The sequence below is a fragment of the Sparus aurata genome, chromosome 1, assembly GCF_900880675.1.
Source record: "Sparus aurata chromosome 1, fSpaAur1.1, whole genome shotgun sequence".
Lineage (NCBI taxonomy): Eukaryota > Metazoa > Chordata > Actinopteri > Spariformes > Sparidae > Sparus > Sparus aurata.
In genome coordinates this window covers 40,922,440-40,936,751 of record NC_044187.1, presented here as the reverse complement: position 1 = coordinate 40,936,751, position 14,312 = coordinate 40,922,440, and the positions used below count along the sequence as shown (strand labels likewise).

The following is a 14,312-nucleotide window of genomic DNA, read 5'->3' as shown; positions in this document are numbered from 1 at the left end:
ACACTAATGCCAATGATGTCCATGTAGGATAATTGAGTGTGTGTCTCTATGATTTGGGTGGACTGATCCGTTATCAGCAGCATTACCGTTGTTTAGAAATCCTGACAAAGACGCAGATGTTCAAAACTCAACTTTTATTACAAACCAAAAATTCTTTTACATCTATAAAGAAACACAAGTGTACAGTGTGCCTGTGCTCATTTCATCAGCACAGTCTGTGTGTTTCTGTTGGTCTAGTAGCTCTTGGTGGTCTCATATGTATCTGGGAAAGGGAGGCTGACATGTCCACTTCCAGCCACCAGAGGCAGGATTCCAGCATTGGGAACGACATTCCATGACAGTGTCATAGTGATGTTCTTGTTGGCCCTGGACACAACACAGACATGACATTATCTAATCATATTATTAGCATGCTGTATTTTTGTGAGCTAACCTGGGTGTGGTACCCTCAACCAAAGGCTCATGGGATTAATAATCTCCATGTCAAACAAGTATATGATCCTAAAACATTTTGTTCGTCAAGATGATTGCCATAGATGAACTCAACTTCAAGGATTTTGAGGCATAAATGCAATCACCAGAAGTAAAAAGCTTATGTTAGGCTTTAAACATGATTGCTTGACTTAAACGTCACCACCGCCAAGTTTACTACTAAACTATACATATTTTACTATAAACTGCTCCATGTACAATTGTAAAGTCAGAGTTAGGATAGTTTGTAACTAAAGTGGGCCTGTAAAGATTTAATGTCCCTGACAACCTCTGTAGTCTCATTTAGACACTTGTTAGCAACCGCTAACTGTTTTTAAAACAATGAATGCTGTATAATTCACATGTTACTTATTGATTTATATTGTGGAACGACACATGGAAATCTCTTAAACTTGTATTCAAAAAATTGGATTATGGGAAATGAGGGATTCAGTACCCATACAAGGGACTAAAAATCAGAATATGTCAGCCTCTGTCCAGCCTTTTGATTGTTTTGTCAGATTTATAAACACAGTCTGGTTTTGCTAGCCTTAAGTATTCTGAGATGATATAAAAACATTCTGGATTATCCAGTAAACTCAAAATTTTCCTTTTCAATCAAGCATCACGGCCTATAACAGGCCATAATTAGGGACGAATCAAGAGTGTGTGAGTGCATGTGTCTTACCTTAGTCCGTTTCCATCATCAAAGAAAAAGTATTTGGATTTCATGTCTCTGAGGTTCAGTTTGGTGTTTTCACCTCGGAGGACAATCTTATCCCAAAGCACCACCTGGTTCAGAGCCTGACACACACACACACTTTACTGCAAGCATTACAATATTATTAAATATAGTAACTCATACACTCAGTGCCCACTTTATTAAGTACACCTGTAAAATCTAATGCAATCCAGTAAAGCAGCTTGATTTACACTAAGAGTTGTCAGGCTTCTCTAGGGTTTGCCCACACTACCAATACCTGTCTGTGTGTGTGTGAGTACTATGACTTACATTGCTCTTTGTCGCGTACTCAGCAGACAGATAGAGAAACAGCTGTTTAACGTTCCAGTCAAAAATTGGCTGCAAATGTGGGAAAAGTTGAGGAAAAACAAGAAAAAGAGACATTCCCCTGCAGGAAGCAGAGCTGCTGGGTGTGATTCTCATCACACAGAGATCATGTCAACGCCACACCACCAGAGTATAACCTCAGGATTAGAGAAGAACACAGAGACAGACACTTCTGCAAACAGAACTGACGCTAAAATACGATTTCTTTCCTCTTCTGCCACATACTGTAAACTACAGCACAACTCATTTTGATTAGCAATATTCTAAAGGATATCAGCTGAGAGGTCAAAGGTGATAAAGCCCAGATCACTGCGCTCTCTGGGTCCTGTGAAGTCATCAACGTTCTTCCTGTGAAACGGAGAAAGGAGGATGAAGCACACTTCACAATATATATCACGGAAAAGCAAAACATCCTTTTCTTCACTTTAATTCCAATACGGTGCAGCTCTAGTTATTATTACCATAACTGTGTACAATAAGGGGGAAACAGATAATAAAAAAACACCTTTAAAGCTTTAGACTGATAGATCGGTCATTGAGTTTGTTTCTATGCTCTCCACACTGATTTTATTTTCATTTGAGGTGCTGTGCTGTGTAAGTCTTGGTAAGGAATATCCAGCCTTACTCAGTTCATCTGTTGACATAAATTTCAGTAATTTTAGGTTAACCTTGCTTAGGTTAGCAAGAATCGATCTATTAGATTATTATTACTTGTATTATTATTTAATTTTGTTACTGTTCTCTGATATTGTTTCCATTTCATGAAAAAACTTTTTCTAACCGCTCATTTTACTATTTAACTTGTAAGACTTCTTCCTCTACATGAAACAGTGTACTTAGTTTCCTAGTTTTGGGTGAGTGTCATATATACAGATGTCAACATGATTTTACTAAATAAGGTTTGGTTTGCATCATGATTTTTGTACAAGTACATACAAGCTGTCATTAAAAAAAGGTTTACCTAAATAAAATATTGTGAAAAATGTACAACACAATTCTGGAAATGTATCATAACAAAGTACAGGAAGTAAACAAGAACGTTAGCGAGCATTCAGTGATAGTTGTCAGTACTGGATAGGCTGCTGTACTGATGGATTTCTGTATGTCATGAATTCATCAGCAGGGGTGAGATGGTCATTCAAGCAGTTCAACAATGTTTCTCACTTTACCAGCAACAGTTTCTCTGCCTTCACTCTACATCCATAATACAAACTGCTAAAACTGTCCGGTGGGTGTACTCTATAGAATTCCAACGTATCGAAAATATCAAACTGTTCCGTTGGCCCAAACACCGGCAGCAGGCCCTGCAACCTGCTCTCTGTAGTTACACGAGTAACGCTAGCATTTGAAAGCACCGAGCACCAGGAGTCTTTCAGCTGCTCCTTTACCGTTAACGTGTTATAAATGGATCACAGCTATAATGAAGTAAAGTTACATGCACAGCAGCACACTTAATGCTAACAGCTGTTGGACGACGTTGACACTTACAGCATGACTTTAGCGACGTGGATGTCCACAGGAACTCTTCTGTCTTTGAAAGCTGTCGTGATGAAACAGCCGAAAGTTAAGGCCGCCATTACGCTCAGAGAGAAGGCGAACAAAGAGTTAGCTCTGGAAAGTACCGTATTCATCTTTGACTACCAGCTACAGCGACGGGAATGATAAAATAACAGCAGTTCGATTGTACTGAACAGGCAGGACGCGGTAGCTAGCTGCTGGGTACAAACGGAAATGTCGAGTTTCTTAGGGTTAGGGTTACTTCCTGTTCAAGCGTTTCAAAATAAAACTCTAACAGATTTTGTGATTGGTAGAAATATAATGAACGAAAAAGAAAAGATTTTGTACATGAAGATGCACCTTAATCAGTCTGATTTTAGATGTTAACATTCAGACAGGCCAAGGGAAGATCGTTCCCTATCTAAGAAGCAAATGTCTGCCACAGAATTGTCAAACACCAGAGACTGACGCAGTGAAAATGTGCTGAAAGCACTGCAGTGTGTGTGTGTGTGTGTGCGTGTCACACACAGTGAACTTGACGCAACAGCAACCCTAAAGGAAATTTTAATACGAGCGATGAGTAGGCGGAAGCACAGACAGACGTGTATATACATATATGAACGTAGACGCGGCATTGACTCGCCGGATTGTACGCTGGTCGTACGTCGACGTCGCCGCCATATTGAATGTGGCAGGCTGGAAAGATGCCTCACTCATGTGCTGCTTGGGGCTGTACACACCGTTGCACTTTTCAAACCAGATCCCGGGGTATTACCTTTCACCGGTAAGACTAAAGAATTGTTTGTGGTTGTATTTCGCCATTATAACAGCATGTAAAACTAAATTTGCTAACGTTGAGGAGAATGCCATGAATTTCCGCGGACAAGCCAGCCTCCAGACAACATTTTGGCTAGACTTATTTGAGTGTTTTCAGAAGTAGTCTTCGCAGTCTATGAATTCTGAGATTTGATAAGAAATTAACCAAATTTAACTAAATTGTCCTAAACTAACTACTCTGAGTGTTCTCACACTTTGAAGGTTTCCCAAAGATGAAGAATTGAGGAAGCAGTGGGAAGTAGCTCTCAGAAGGGAAGGGTTTTGCGCCAGTCAGTCGTCCATGCTCTGCAGTGAGCACTTCAGACGGGAGGACTTTGACAGAACAGGTCAAACGGTCAGGATCAGAGATGGAGCCATTCCATCTGTCTTCAGTTCCCCAGCTCATCTCATAATGGTAGGTTTAACACAAGGTTGTACACTTAAAACTGTTCAAGTTGTTACTAATTGACTCAGTCAGAACTGAAGAAGCCTCTTGTATCAGAGGTAAAACGTCTTCGAGAAACTTAAACAAGTCCAGTTGCCTATTACCATACAGCACTACCATGACCAGGATGACTGAGAACCTTTATCAATATTAAGTATTTTATCTTTCACTTTAGCCAGTGGCAACCAGGACATCCCGGACCTCAAAGAAGGCCCAAGAGAGCCCGTCAGGGTACGGTTCCCAGCCCGTCCAAGAGACTGAACCTCCACCCGTGCCCAATGTTGTGAGTACTGAGTACTAGCTATGCCCCAAACGATTGTGAGCGTCACAACCCTGGTCATTATCACACCTCTGGTCAGATATGCAGGCCATATTATACTTGCAATGAATGGACTTGGCTGTGACTGTGAATGATGTGATATAAATATGACTCAAAATATTTTCATCCTTGTTGCTACTAGGACCACTCCTATGCACTGCCTACATCCCCCGATGATTTAAGGGCAAGACTGGATGAAGCTTTGGCTAGGGTGGAGAGTCTGGAAAGGGAGAAGAGGAATGCACAGGATCGAGAACGAAGGGCAAAGAGCACGTTGCGTGGTCTTCTGGATGATCTGAGGGGGAATAACCTCGTAAATGATAATTATACTGGTGTTTTTCATGTCATGTCCATGATTATTTGGAGCCGATCGGTATCGGACGATACTGCTTCCGGTGATCAGTGATCAGCCCCAAAAATCCTGATCAGGGCATCCGTATTAAATAACTGCTTTTTAATTTCACCAAGGTGGATGCCTTCTGTGGATGCCAAGCCTGGCCTCAACATGATGATGTTGGACATATTTGAAAGAAGACAAGAAGAAGACCCAATAATAAACACTAAACAATTCCTCATTATGCTTGGGGACCCCCTGGAACAACTTCAAGTATTTTAAACATGCTGACACTTTGTCTGTTACTGCATCAAGTGTATGTGCTTTTAATGTGGCAGCCTTTATGTCAGCTAAATTTCCCACAGGACAAATAAAGTAAAGTTGAATTTTTAATCAGTCTGTTAAGTATTAATTTCACTGGTACTTTTCATCCCATATCCTTTAACTTCTTTAACCAGTCAGTGTCTCAAGCACTTAGTCCTCATATGATATTGGTCAAACAAAATATGGCCGAGTGACTTGCATAATATATTGTGCATATTTATAATAGCAGCCTCCTGCAAGTTTACTTTTTAAAATGTTTTTTTTACCATGAATATTATTGTATGAAATAAAATAAGTGTCGGCTTCCGGTTCTGGCAACTGTCATGGTGGCTGCTTTCTGGTGAGGCAGCGATCTTCCCGACCTGAATCCGGGGGATAAAACGTGCACAGTATTGTCTGCCACCAACATCGGCGATGGCCCTTTGCTTTTAGTAAAAGGTTTTCCCTCAGAGCTGAATTTCACAGGCTCTATCAGGGTTATATTTCAGACCTGGTGTGTGGAGGCCTCAAAAGTTAAAATCGCAATGTTCATAGTTTACTGTTCATTTTGTTTGTCACAGTTCTTTGTTAAAGTGGAGGAATGGTCAGAAGTCTCAGGATACAGGGCGCCGTTTAGCTCAGTGGTGAGTGGGCGTCCCATGTGCTGAGGCTCTGCAGCGGAGCCGGGTTCGAGTTCCGGCCTGGGTCCCTTCGCTGCGTGTCACTCCCCCTCTCTCTCTCTCCCTGTTTCCTGTCACTCTCTTCAGCTGTATTATCAATAAAAGCCATACGAAAGGCCAAAAAAATGTGCACAATCCAATTAAAAGGGGGAAAATACTATCTAAACTTAAGAAAGAAAAAACACAAATTGCTTTTTTTACAAGAAACCCACTTGAATGAAACTGAACATATAAAACTAGGGAGATTGCGTTTTAAATACGTGTACTCGTCATGTCATTGGTCTGGCAACAAAATAGGTGTAGCAATTTTAATAAATGAAGTCTCGCTTATGAACATAAAATGGAGAAGAAAGACAGGGAGGGGAGATATAATAACAATAATAATAATAATGATAATAATAGTAATGCATTTTATTTGAGGGTGCCTTTCAAAGCACTCAAGGACACTGCACATAACAACAATAGTACAACAAAAGACAGTGCAAGTACAGGACAATTTAGTGCAAATAAATAGATAAGTAAGAGGATGCAATTACATGGTGCCGGCTTGGCACAGAATTCAGACCTCACCATACAGGAAGTCAATCGGGCCGGGTTAGGCAGGGCTGAGCTTCCGGGGTGAGAATAGTGCAATAGAAAAGAGTAGGGAAGAGTGTGTGCAGAATTCAGATTCCGCAGTCCTCACCACACAGGAAGTCGGCCGGGCCGGGTTAGGCAGAGCTGAGCTTCCGGGGTGAGAATAGTGCAATAGAAAAGAGTAGGGAAGAGTGTGTGCAGAATTCAGATTCCGCAGTCCTCACCACACAGGAAGTCGGCCGGGCCGGGTTAGGCAGGGCTGAGCTTCCGGGGTGAGAATAGTGCAATAGAAAAGAGTAGGGAAGAGTGTGTGCAGAATTCAGATTCCGCAGTCCTCACCACACAGGAAGTCGGCCGGGCTGGGTTAGGCAGAGCTGAGCTTCCGGGGTGAGAATAGTGCAATAGAAAAGAGTAGGGAAGAGTGTGTGCAGAATTCAGATTCCGCAGTCCTCACCACACAGGAAGTCGGCCGGGCCGGGTTAGGCAGGGCTGAGCTTCCGGGGTGAGAATAGTGCAATAGAGTGGAATAGAGAATGGGCAAGAGTGTGTGCAGGGTTCAGACTCTGCAGTCCTCACGATATAGGAAGTCAGAGTAGAGTGGAAGTAGGCTTGGTGGAGATATAAAGCTGTGTACTGTCAGCATAGCAGTGGAATTGAATATGGAATTTTCTAAGAATGTGTCCAAGGGGCAGAAGGTAAATAGTGAACAGGAGGGGGCCAAGGACAGAGCCCACGGGAACACCGCTGGAGACTGGAGAGGAGGAAGATCTTAATCTTGAGTTGGACAAATTGTGTGCGACCAGTGAGATAGGATTTCAGCCAAGCCAGAGGGATGTCAGTGATTCCAATGGAGGCCAGCCTGTCCAGGAGGATGTCATGAGAGACAGTGTCGAAGGCTGCGCTGAGGTCGAGGAGAACCAGGATGGAGAGTAAGTCACAGTCAGATGCCATCAAAAGGTCATTTGTGATTTTCACAAGGGCTGTCTCAGTGCTATGATGGGCACGAAAGCCAGACTGAAATTGTTCAAAAAGGTTGTATTGAGACAGATGGTTGTTTAGTTGAGCTGCAACAGTTCTTTCAAGTATTTTGGAGATAAATAGCATCTCATAGTACATATTATATACTCACTTTCTCTGCTTTTACATTGATGTTATTATTTTTTGTTATTATATATAATTTGTTACTATCAACTTATTACTTTATGTAGTTTTTATTTTTGTATTTTTTGTATGTTAATTTTGTGTTTCCTTATAATATTGTGAAATTTTAACATTATTTAGGTGGAGGCTTCAAATAAGCCCACTGGGTTTTCTGCCTCTTCCTGCACTGTATGTTATTTGTATTCTTTGTCAGTATTTGTGTATTTTTTTAAATTGTGCTACATAAATAAATAAAAAAGTTTGAGATGGGACGAAAGTTGTTCAAATCATTTGGGTCTGCACCAGGTATCTTGATAGTTGGAGTAATTGCAGCAGTCTTTAGTGATGATGGAACAACACCAGAAGTTGGTGAGGAATGAATGATATCAGTTATGAGAGAGGACAAGGCAGGCATGCAGCTTTTTACCAGGTAGGTGGGCAGGGGGTCTAACTGGCAGGTAGATGATTTGGATTTGAAGATGAGTCCGGTTATTTCCGAGACAGCTGGCAGTTTGAAACTGGCAAGTGGACAGCTGATGGAGAATGTGGGCAGAGAGTGTGTAGAGTTATTTGAAGCAGTCAGTGTCTGGTGGATGTTTTCAATTTTGGCATTGAAGAAGGTCATGAAGTTGTCACACTGTGCAGCTGTGAGTAGGTGAGGTGGTAGAGCATCCAGTGGTTTCAGGATATTGTTGATGGTTGAGAATAGGGCTCTAGTGTTCCCATCCTGATTAAGATTGAGTAGTATGTGGTTTTGGCTAGAGACATAGCATCTTTGTATTGGAGTATGTGATTATGATACATTTCTTTGTGCACTGCTAGGCCAGTTTTGACATAAAGGCGTTCCAGGCGACGGCCTTTGGTTTTGAGCTGGCGTAGCACTGGTGTAAAACAAGGAGCAGAGTGGGCAAAGGAAACAGACCTTGTTTTCAGAAGTGCAAGAGTATTTAGCAGTCTCTGAAGTCCGAGATTGTAGTAGGATACCAGTTCATCTGTGGTAGATAAATTCAGTCCAGTACAGTCTCTGCTGGGAAAATCATCAAATCCATTAGAGAGGGCTGACAAGTCAATATCTTTGACGTTTCGAAAAGAGATAGAGCGAGGCATGTTAGTCCTGGATAATCTTAGCATGACATCAAAGGATATTAGCTTGTGGTCTGAGATGGGCAAATCTGAGGCACAACAGTTTATGGGGGGTACACCAGAGCAGCAGATTAGGTCAAGAATGTGTCCTTTGCAGTGTGTTGGAAAATCAATATAATATATGTTGCTATAGTCCAAAGCTGTCAAGGCATGAGGTAAAGTCTTTCTTAAAAACGTTGTTGATGCTATCCCAGTGGATATTAAAATCACAGCAATATTAAGTTTAGGGACACAGAGCATAGGGTTGTTAGGAAGGCTGAGAATTCCTGTAGGAAGGTGTTATTCGGCTTGGGTGGTCGATATTGGCTATAGTGAGAGTTGGGCCCTTGATTTGTAGAGCAATGGATTTGAATGAGGGATATACAGGCGCTGTGATGGAGGACACTTTCCATATTTGATTGTATAGTATCGCCAGGCCACCCCCTCTGCCAGAGGTATGGGGTTGTGATGAGTAGACAAATCCACGAGGAATAGCTTGATTAAGGTGTGAAAAATCATTAGGCTGCTGCCATGTCTCACTCCGGCAAAAGAAATCAAACTTACGATCATTCAGTAGATCAAAGGGCAGAGGTCCCTTGTTGGTCAGTGAGCGGATGTTAAATATCCCAAAGGTTAGATTGCTGGCGTGAGGTCAATCATGCGGAGCAGCGGTCTGGATAGCATGCTGGATGTTAACTGCTAATACTGTGCTACCGGGACTGTTCGGGTGAAGTCCGTCGGTACGGAAAAGGGAAGGACGGTTCCAGAAGAGGTTGAAGTTGTCGATGAAACCAATGTTGTGGATTCTGCAGGTGGACTGAAGCCAGGTGTTAAGACTGAGGATTCTGGAGAAACGCCCAGGTCCACGGCCGAGAGTTGGGAGAGCTCCGCTGAGCCAGACATCTTTTCCACAGCTATTTAGGAAGCTCAAGAGGGCATTAACAATGCTAACTTAACACATTACCGAAAGTAAAGGAACGTATGTATGTTACGTTGTTGGGATGTAAGCATATTGACTGTAATTACACGTGGAACTCTTGCGATATCAGGGTTCTCCCCAGAAATTTTTAGTGATGCCGTTATGTGTCGGTGGAGTAACATCGGCATCATAGCAGCATACCACTCCGAGAATCTGTATGCCAGTCTGGGGATCGGTATATAACACTCGAGAATCTGTATGTCAGTCTTGGGATCGGTATATGCCGCTGAGCAGCAATCGACACACCTTAAGCCACTTTTGGATCTCGGCATCACTCCGAGCCGTGTCGTTGGATCAGACATGAACTATTACTCGGTTAATAGATGATGGGAAGATCATAGTAGGACGGGAAGCTTATCGAAGATAACCAACACTGTGGCTCCAGGAAAGCAGTGTGTGGCTGCGTTGAAAAAGCAAATTTTCCTTGTGATTGAGTCTCCAATGATGAGTGTGGTAGGAGCGAAGAGAAGACAAGGAGACGATGGCTGTGAGCTTTCAGTGCTCTGTGACCAAGCAGGGGAGTGCTGTGGCCGTGAAGTAGCTACGTCCCTCGGGATGGCATCAGTAGCTGGCTTGGTGTAAGGAAGAGCATCAGAGCACCGCATTACGGCATCTCTCAGGATCCAGCGCCGTGAGGAGGAGGTTTTGGACCAGGATGGGAGCCGCTGGTTCAGACCCAGGCGGGGAAAGTTATCTTGGTCGGCCAGCTTCACCACCGGGCGAGGAGGAGCAGCAGGCGTCATAATCATCATCGGGTGGAGAGGAGCTGCGGGCGTTGTCATCTGGGGAAGAGGAGCTGCGGGCGTCGTCGTGGTCATTGGGTGGAGAGGAGCTAAGGGCTTCGTTGTGGTCATCAAGTGGAGAGGAGCTGCGGGCGTCGTCGTGGTCATCGGGTGGAGAGGAGCTGCAGGCGTCCTCATCTGGGGAAGAGGAGCTGCGGGCGTCGCCACCAGGCGAGGAGGAGCGGCAGGGGGGGTCATCTGGATGAGCCGGGTTGTCATCTGACAGGGATTCAAAGCGGTTTGAGAGGTTCAGGCCGGGCGGAGAAGCAGACCCATTAGGGTCCCTCTTGCAACCGAGGACCAAGAACTCCGTCCACGGCAGCTGCTTGGGTGTTGAGCAGGAGGAGAGTTGTGGGCCAGTAGCTGGGTCCCAAGCAACCGTGTCCCGGAGGATTGCACTGAGCGAAGCGATCTCTTTGGGTTGTACGGATGCTACATCCATTAGGTTGGATAGCAGTGACTCTTTCTTCTGGAGTTCATCAGAGAGCCATTGGATATCATCCTTGAGGTCAGAGATCTTTTTGTTTGCTTGCTGTAGTAGGGCAGAGTCCACGCCGGGCATGGATAGCAATGTTGTTGTGGTTAGCTTAATTGTAATGAGAGAGACTGTATGTCTGCTCTATTATGTGGATGGCAATCTTAGCAAGACAAACTTCTCAGTACTTACGTGAGTACTTACAGAATGTCAATTGTACTGGCTGGAGACAGACTAGAACCAGGAGCTCAGGACAGAATTCAGATTCCGTGGTTCTCACTCGTACAGGAAGTCAACCAGTTTGATAGGCCAGTTTTGATGACACAGATGAATGACTGTCAAGTTGTTTCGAGATATGTGCTGGTTAAAGGCAAACTGGAAGGTACTATGGTTACTTTGCTAAATGTATATGCTCCCCCAAACAGTAAATGGGATTTTTATAAGCACATATTTGACATCATGGCCTCAGAGGCAGAGGGGACTCTAATTTGCAGTGGCGATTTTAATGTTCGGCTACATGAAAAACTTTACTCATCGAGACCAAGTACCAGACAAACAAAGATAATTAAGAAAATCAACACTGTTATGCAAGAGATGGGAATCATTTATGTTTGGAAGGACTTATACCCGTCAGGATGGGATTTTACTCATTTTTCTCATCCCTACTCTGTTTATACACAAATTGACTATTTCTTTATGTATAATACAGAGAGACATAGAATAACTTGCTTTGAAATAGGGAATATTGATATTTCAGATCATAGCCCTTTGTATCTAACTGTGGATTTGAACCAAACATTTACATTATGGAAGCTTAATTCAAGTATTCTTAACAGCCCACAGATTAAAAAGGCAATAGAGGAGGAAATAAAAGCATATCTGGACCTGAATGATACAGGAGAGGTGGAGCCCTCCATGCTGCGGGATGCGTTCAAGGCAGTCATGAGGGGAAATATTATTGCACATTCAGCCCGTATTAAAAAGATAAGGCAGGAAAGATTGAATAAACTGAATTTAAAATGAAAGGAGCTACAAAGACAACATAAATACGACATGAATTCAAATACTCAACAAGAAATCAAAAAGGTGAAAAAGGAAATTGATGAAATTTACATACAGGAAATACAAAAGAAACTTGTTTTCCTTAAACAGAAATATTGGACAGTAGGGGGCATAGCAACTAAACTGCTTGCTTACCAATTAGAGAAAAAACAGGTAGACAGTTCTCTTTACAAAATAAAAAACCCAGTGACGAAGGAGATTGAATATAAACAGGACAAAATCCAGCAGTATCTGGTTTTGTTCTACCAAAATTTGTACCCTCAAAAAGATTTAGACAATGACATACAGATAACGTTCTAAAATTGCTCCACCTACCAGAAGTTACAGAAACCCAAAATGACATTCTGAAGGCCAAAGTGACACCTGAAGAAATTGATTTGGCTTCACCACTGAATGGTACAAGGGGCTGAGAGATAAGCTGATGCCTATATTGCTTAGGGTTTATAATTGGGTACTTGGGTCTGAGACCCATAAGTGTTCTGAACGTGGACTATAGAGTGTTTACATCCATTATTGCAAGAAGACTCAAAAGATGCCTACCAGATCTTATCCACCTTGACCAGACTGGTTTTATTAAGCAGAGACAGATGCAGGATAATATTAGGAGAACATTACATATAATCTGACAGGTTACAGAGAACAAAAATTGGCATTATTTGCAGATGACATTTTTATATATTTGGAACAACCTGCTCAATCCCTGCCCGAACTGATGACTTGTCTCAAGGAATATGGTTCAATGTCAGGATATAAACTTAATGTATCAAAGACACAAGCCCTTGCTTTTGATTATGAACCTACTAAGGATATCATTGAAAAATACTGGCTGAAATGGTGTGCTGATTCGATAAAATATTTAGGTGTATACATATCAAAAAACTTAGCAAATCTATCTACCGTCAATTTTGGTCCTCTAACCTCCAAATTAAAGGCGGATATAAGAAGATGGAATCTTGTTCCATTTCTAACTGTGGGCTCAAGGGTAGAATCAGTCAAAATAGGGAGGTTCCGGTCTGCGCGAGCATAAAGTAGATGCACTTACTTCACGCTCCCACCTATTTTATAACTTCTAAGAATTTAGCCCTTTTTTCACAACTCTACGACCAGTAAACAATTGCTGTTAACTTCTAAAGACCGACTTCACAAGAAGCTGACCTCAAAAAATGCCAGAGGCACAAAAAAAGACAAAAACTACCAAAGACAATGCAGGTGCTGGCCGCATGGACATGGATGCCATAGCCACCATGCTAGAAGCACATCGAGCAGCCCTTTCAACTGACTTCAAATCTGCGTTCTCAGCCCTCAAGTCAAAGCTGGATACAATTCAATCTAAGGTAGAGGACCAGGATAGACGGGTGCTTTCACTTGAGTCCAATGCCAATGCAGTCAGCGACAGCCTTACGGCTCTGGAAACTAGCTGCTCAGCGCTAGCCGATGCCAATGCTAAGCTACAGGCTAAAGGCAGGAACACACCAGCCCAACCGTTGGACGTCTGAAGCGTTTGGAGAGGCTCGGACGAGGTCGGGAACTAATATGTTTGGTGTGTTCGGCTCTGTCGGAAGCTTTCAGAGCCGCGCGGACGTTGTCGGATCCGACTGTGCATGCGAAGTCTGAGGAGGAGGGCCGTCGGACGTCTGAGCCATTGGATCCTCTGATTGGTTGTGTGCCAGCTGAATGGCCGTTCTGATTGGCGGTGTGCTGGCGAATCAGCGCGGTGTGTGGGAGGGACGGAATACTGTGTGCGCTGTGTGTTTTTCTATGCACTCCGTTCCGTCATTCCCCGTTTTCATGTTTTGCAGTAGTGGCATCAGACTAGTTGTTACGTCCGTTCAGGACGAATTAATTTGCGTAAGTTTGGTAATGCCTCGCTGCATGTTTAGTATGCAGCTGTTTTTTTTTATCGGAAATAGTTAAGTTTCGTTTTGATTGAAAGTAAAGAGAGTTGCGTGCATAAAGGCCCCCACACACCGCCCAGACGTCCAACTGCCTTATCCGACCACTCTCCGACCACTCCGTTGCCTCTCGTCTGACCCGTTCGGCAGAAAAGTTGCATTGCATCCGAAAGCTTCCAACAGAGCCGAACACACCAAACAGAAATGTTCCCGACCTCGTCCGAGTCTCTCCAAACGCTTCAGACGTCCAACGGTTGGGCCAGTGTGTTTCTGCCTTTAGGTTCTCGTTTACAACTTACAACACAAGCGCCACCCTCTTATTGCATCTCGCGCAAGCGCATAACGTACAC

General features: G+C 43.2%; 2 protein-coding genes across 3 annotated transcripts; one reads left to right on the top strand and one right to left on the bottom strand.

Annotated features, from left to right (window-relative positions):
- Positions 1–119: 119 nt before the first annotated feature.
- Positions 120–3,304, bottom strand: spcs3 (signal peptidase complex subunit 3). The gene is made up of 5 exons (XM_030395086.1): positions 3,029–3,304; positions 1,815–1,888; positions 1,484–1,560; positions 1,160–1,275; positions 120–366 (listed from the first exon to the last, which is right to left on the bottom strand). Exons 1-5 carry the CDS (start codon positions 3,169–3,171, stop codon positions 234–236), a joined length of 543 nt encoding a protein of 180 aa, XP_030250946.1. The 5' UTR covers positions 3,172–3,304; the 3' UTR covers positions 120–233.
- Positions 3,305–3,599: 295 nt separating this feature from the next.
- On the top strand, positions 3,600–5,347 carry LOC115567911 (THAP domain-containing protein 6-like). Of its 2 annotated transcripts, XM_030394966.1 has the most exons (5): positions 3,600–3,821; positions 4,076–4,268; positions 4,474–4,581; positions 4,760–4,930; positions 5,086–5,347. In XM_030394966.1, exons 1-5 carry the CDS (start codon positions 3,724–3,726, stop codon positions 5,143–5,145), a joined length of 630 nt encoding a protein of 209 aa, XP_030250826.1. In that variant the 5' UTR covers positions 3,600–3,723; the 3' UTR covers positions 5,146–5,347. The 2 variants fall into 2 exon arrangements, with proteins under 2 accessions (XP_030250826.1, XP_030250746.1); XM_030394886.1 differs by having other exon boundaries at positions 3,602–3,821; positions 4,760–5,347.
- The last annotated feature ends 8,965 nt before the right edge of the window (positions 5,348–14,312 follow it).

What these genes read in the sequence shown, in the direction of transcription:
- spcs3 (XM_030395086.1), bottom strand. Translation starts at nt 3,171, where the DNA reads ATGAATACGGTACTTTCCAGAGCTAACTCTTTGTTCGCCTTCTCTCTG. An exon ending in CACGTCGCTAAAGTCATGCT is followed by an intron (nt 1,889 to 3,028) that starts GTAAGTGTCAAC and finishes TCCGTTTCACAG; the next exon opens with GAAGAACGTTGATGACTTCA. An exon ending in GATGATGGAAACGGACTAAG is followed by an intron (nt 367 to 1,159) that starts GTAAGACACATG and finishes TGTTGTGTCCAG; the next exon opens with GGCCAACAAGAACATCACTA.
- LOC115567911 (XM_030394886.1), top strand. Translation starts at nt 3,724, where the DNA reads ATGTGGCAGGCTGGAAAGATGCCTCACTCATGTGCTGCTTGGGGCTGT. An exon ending in CGGGGTATTACCTTTCACCG is followed by an intron (nt 3,822 to 4,075) that starts GTAAGACTAAAG and finishes CACACTTTGAAG; the next exon opens with GTTTCCCAAAGATGAAGAAT. An exon ending in CTCCACCCGTGCCCAATGTT is followed by an intron (nt 4,582 to 4,759) that starts GTGAGTACTGAG and finishes TGTTGCTACTAG; the next exon opens with GACCACTCCTATGCACTGCC.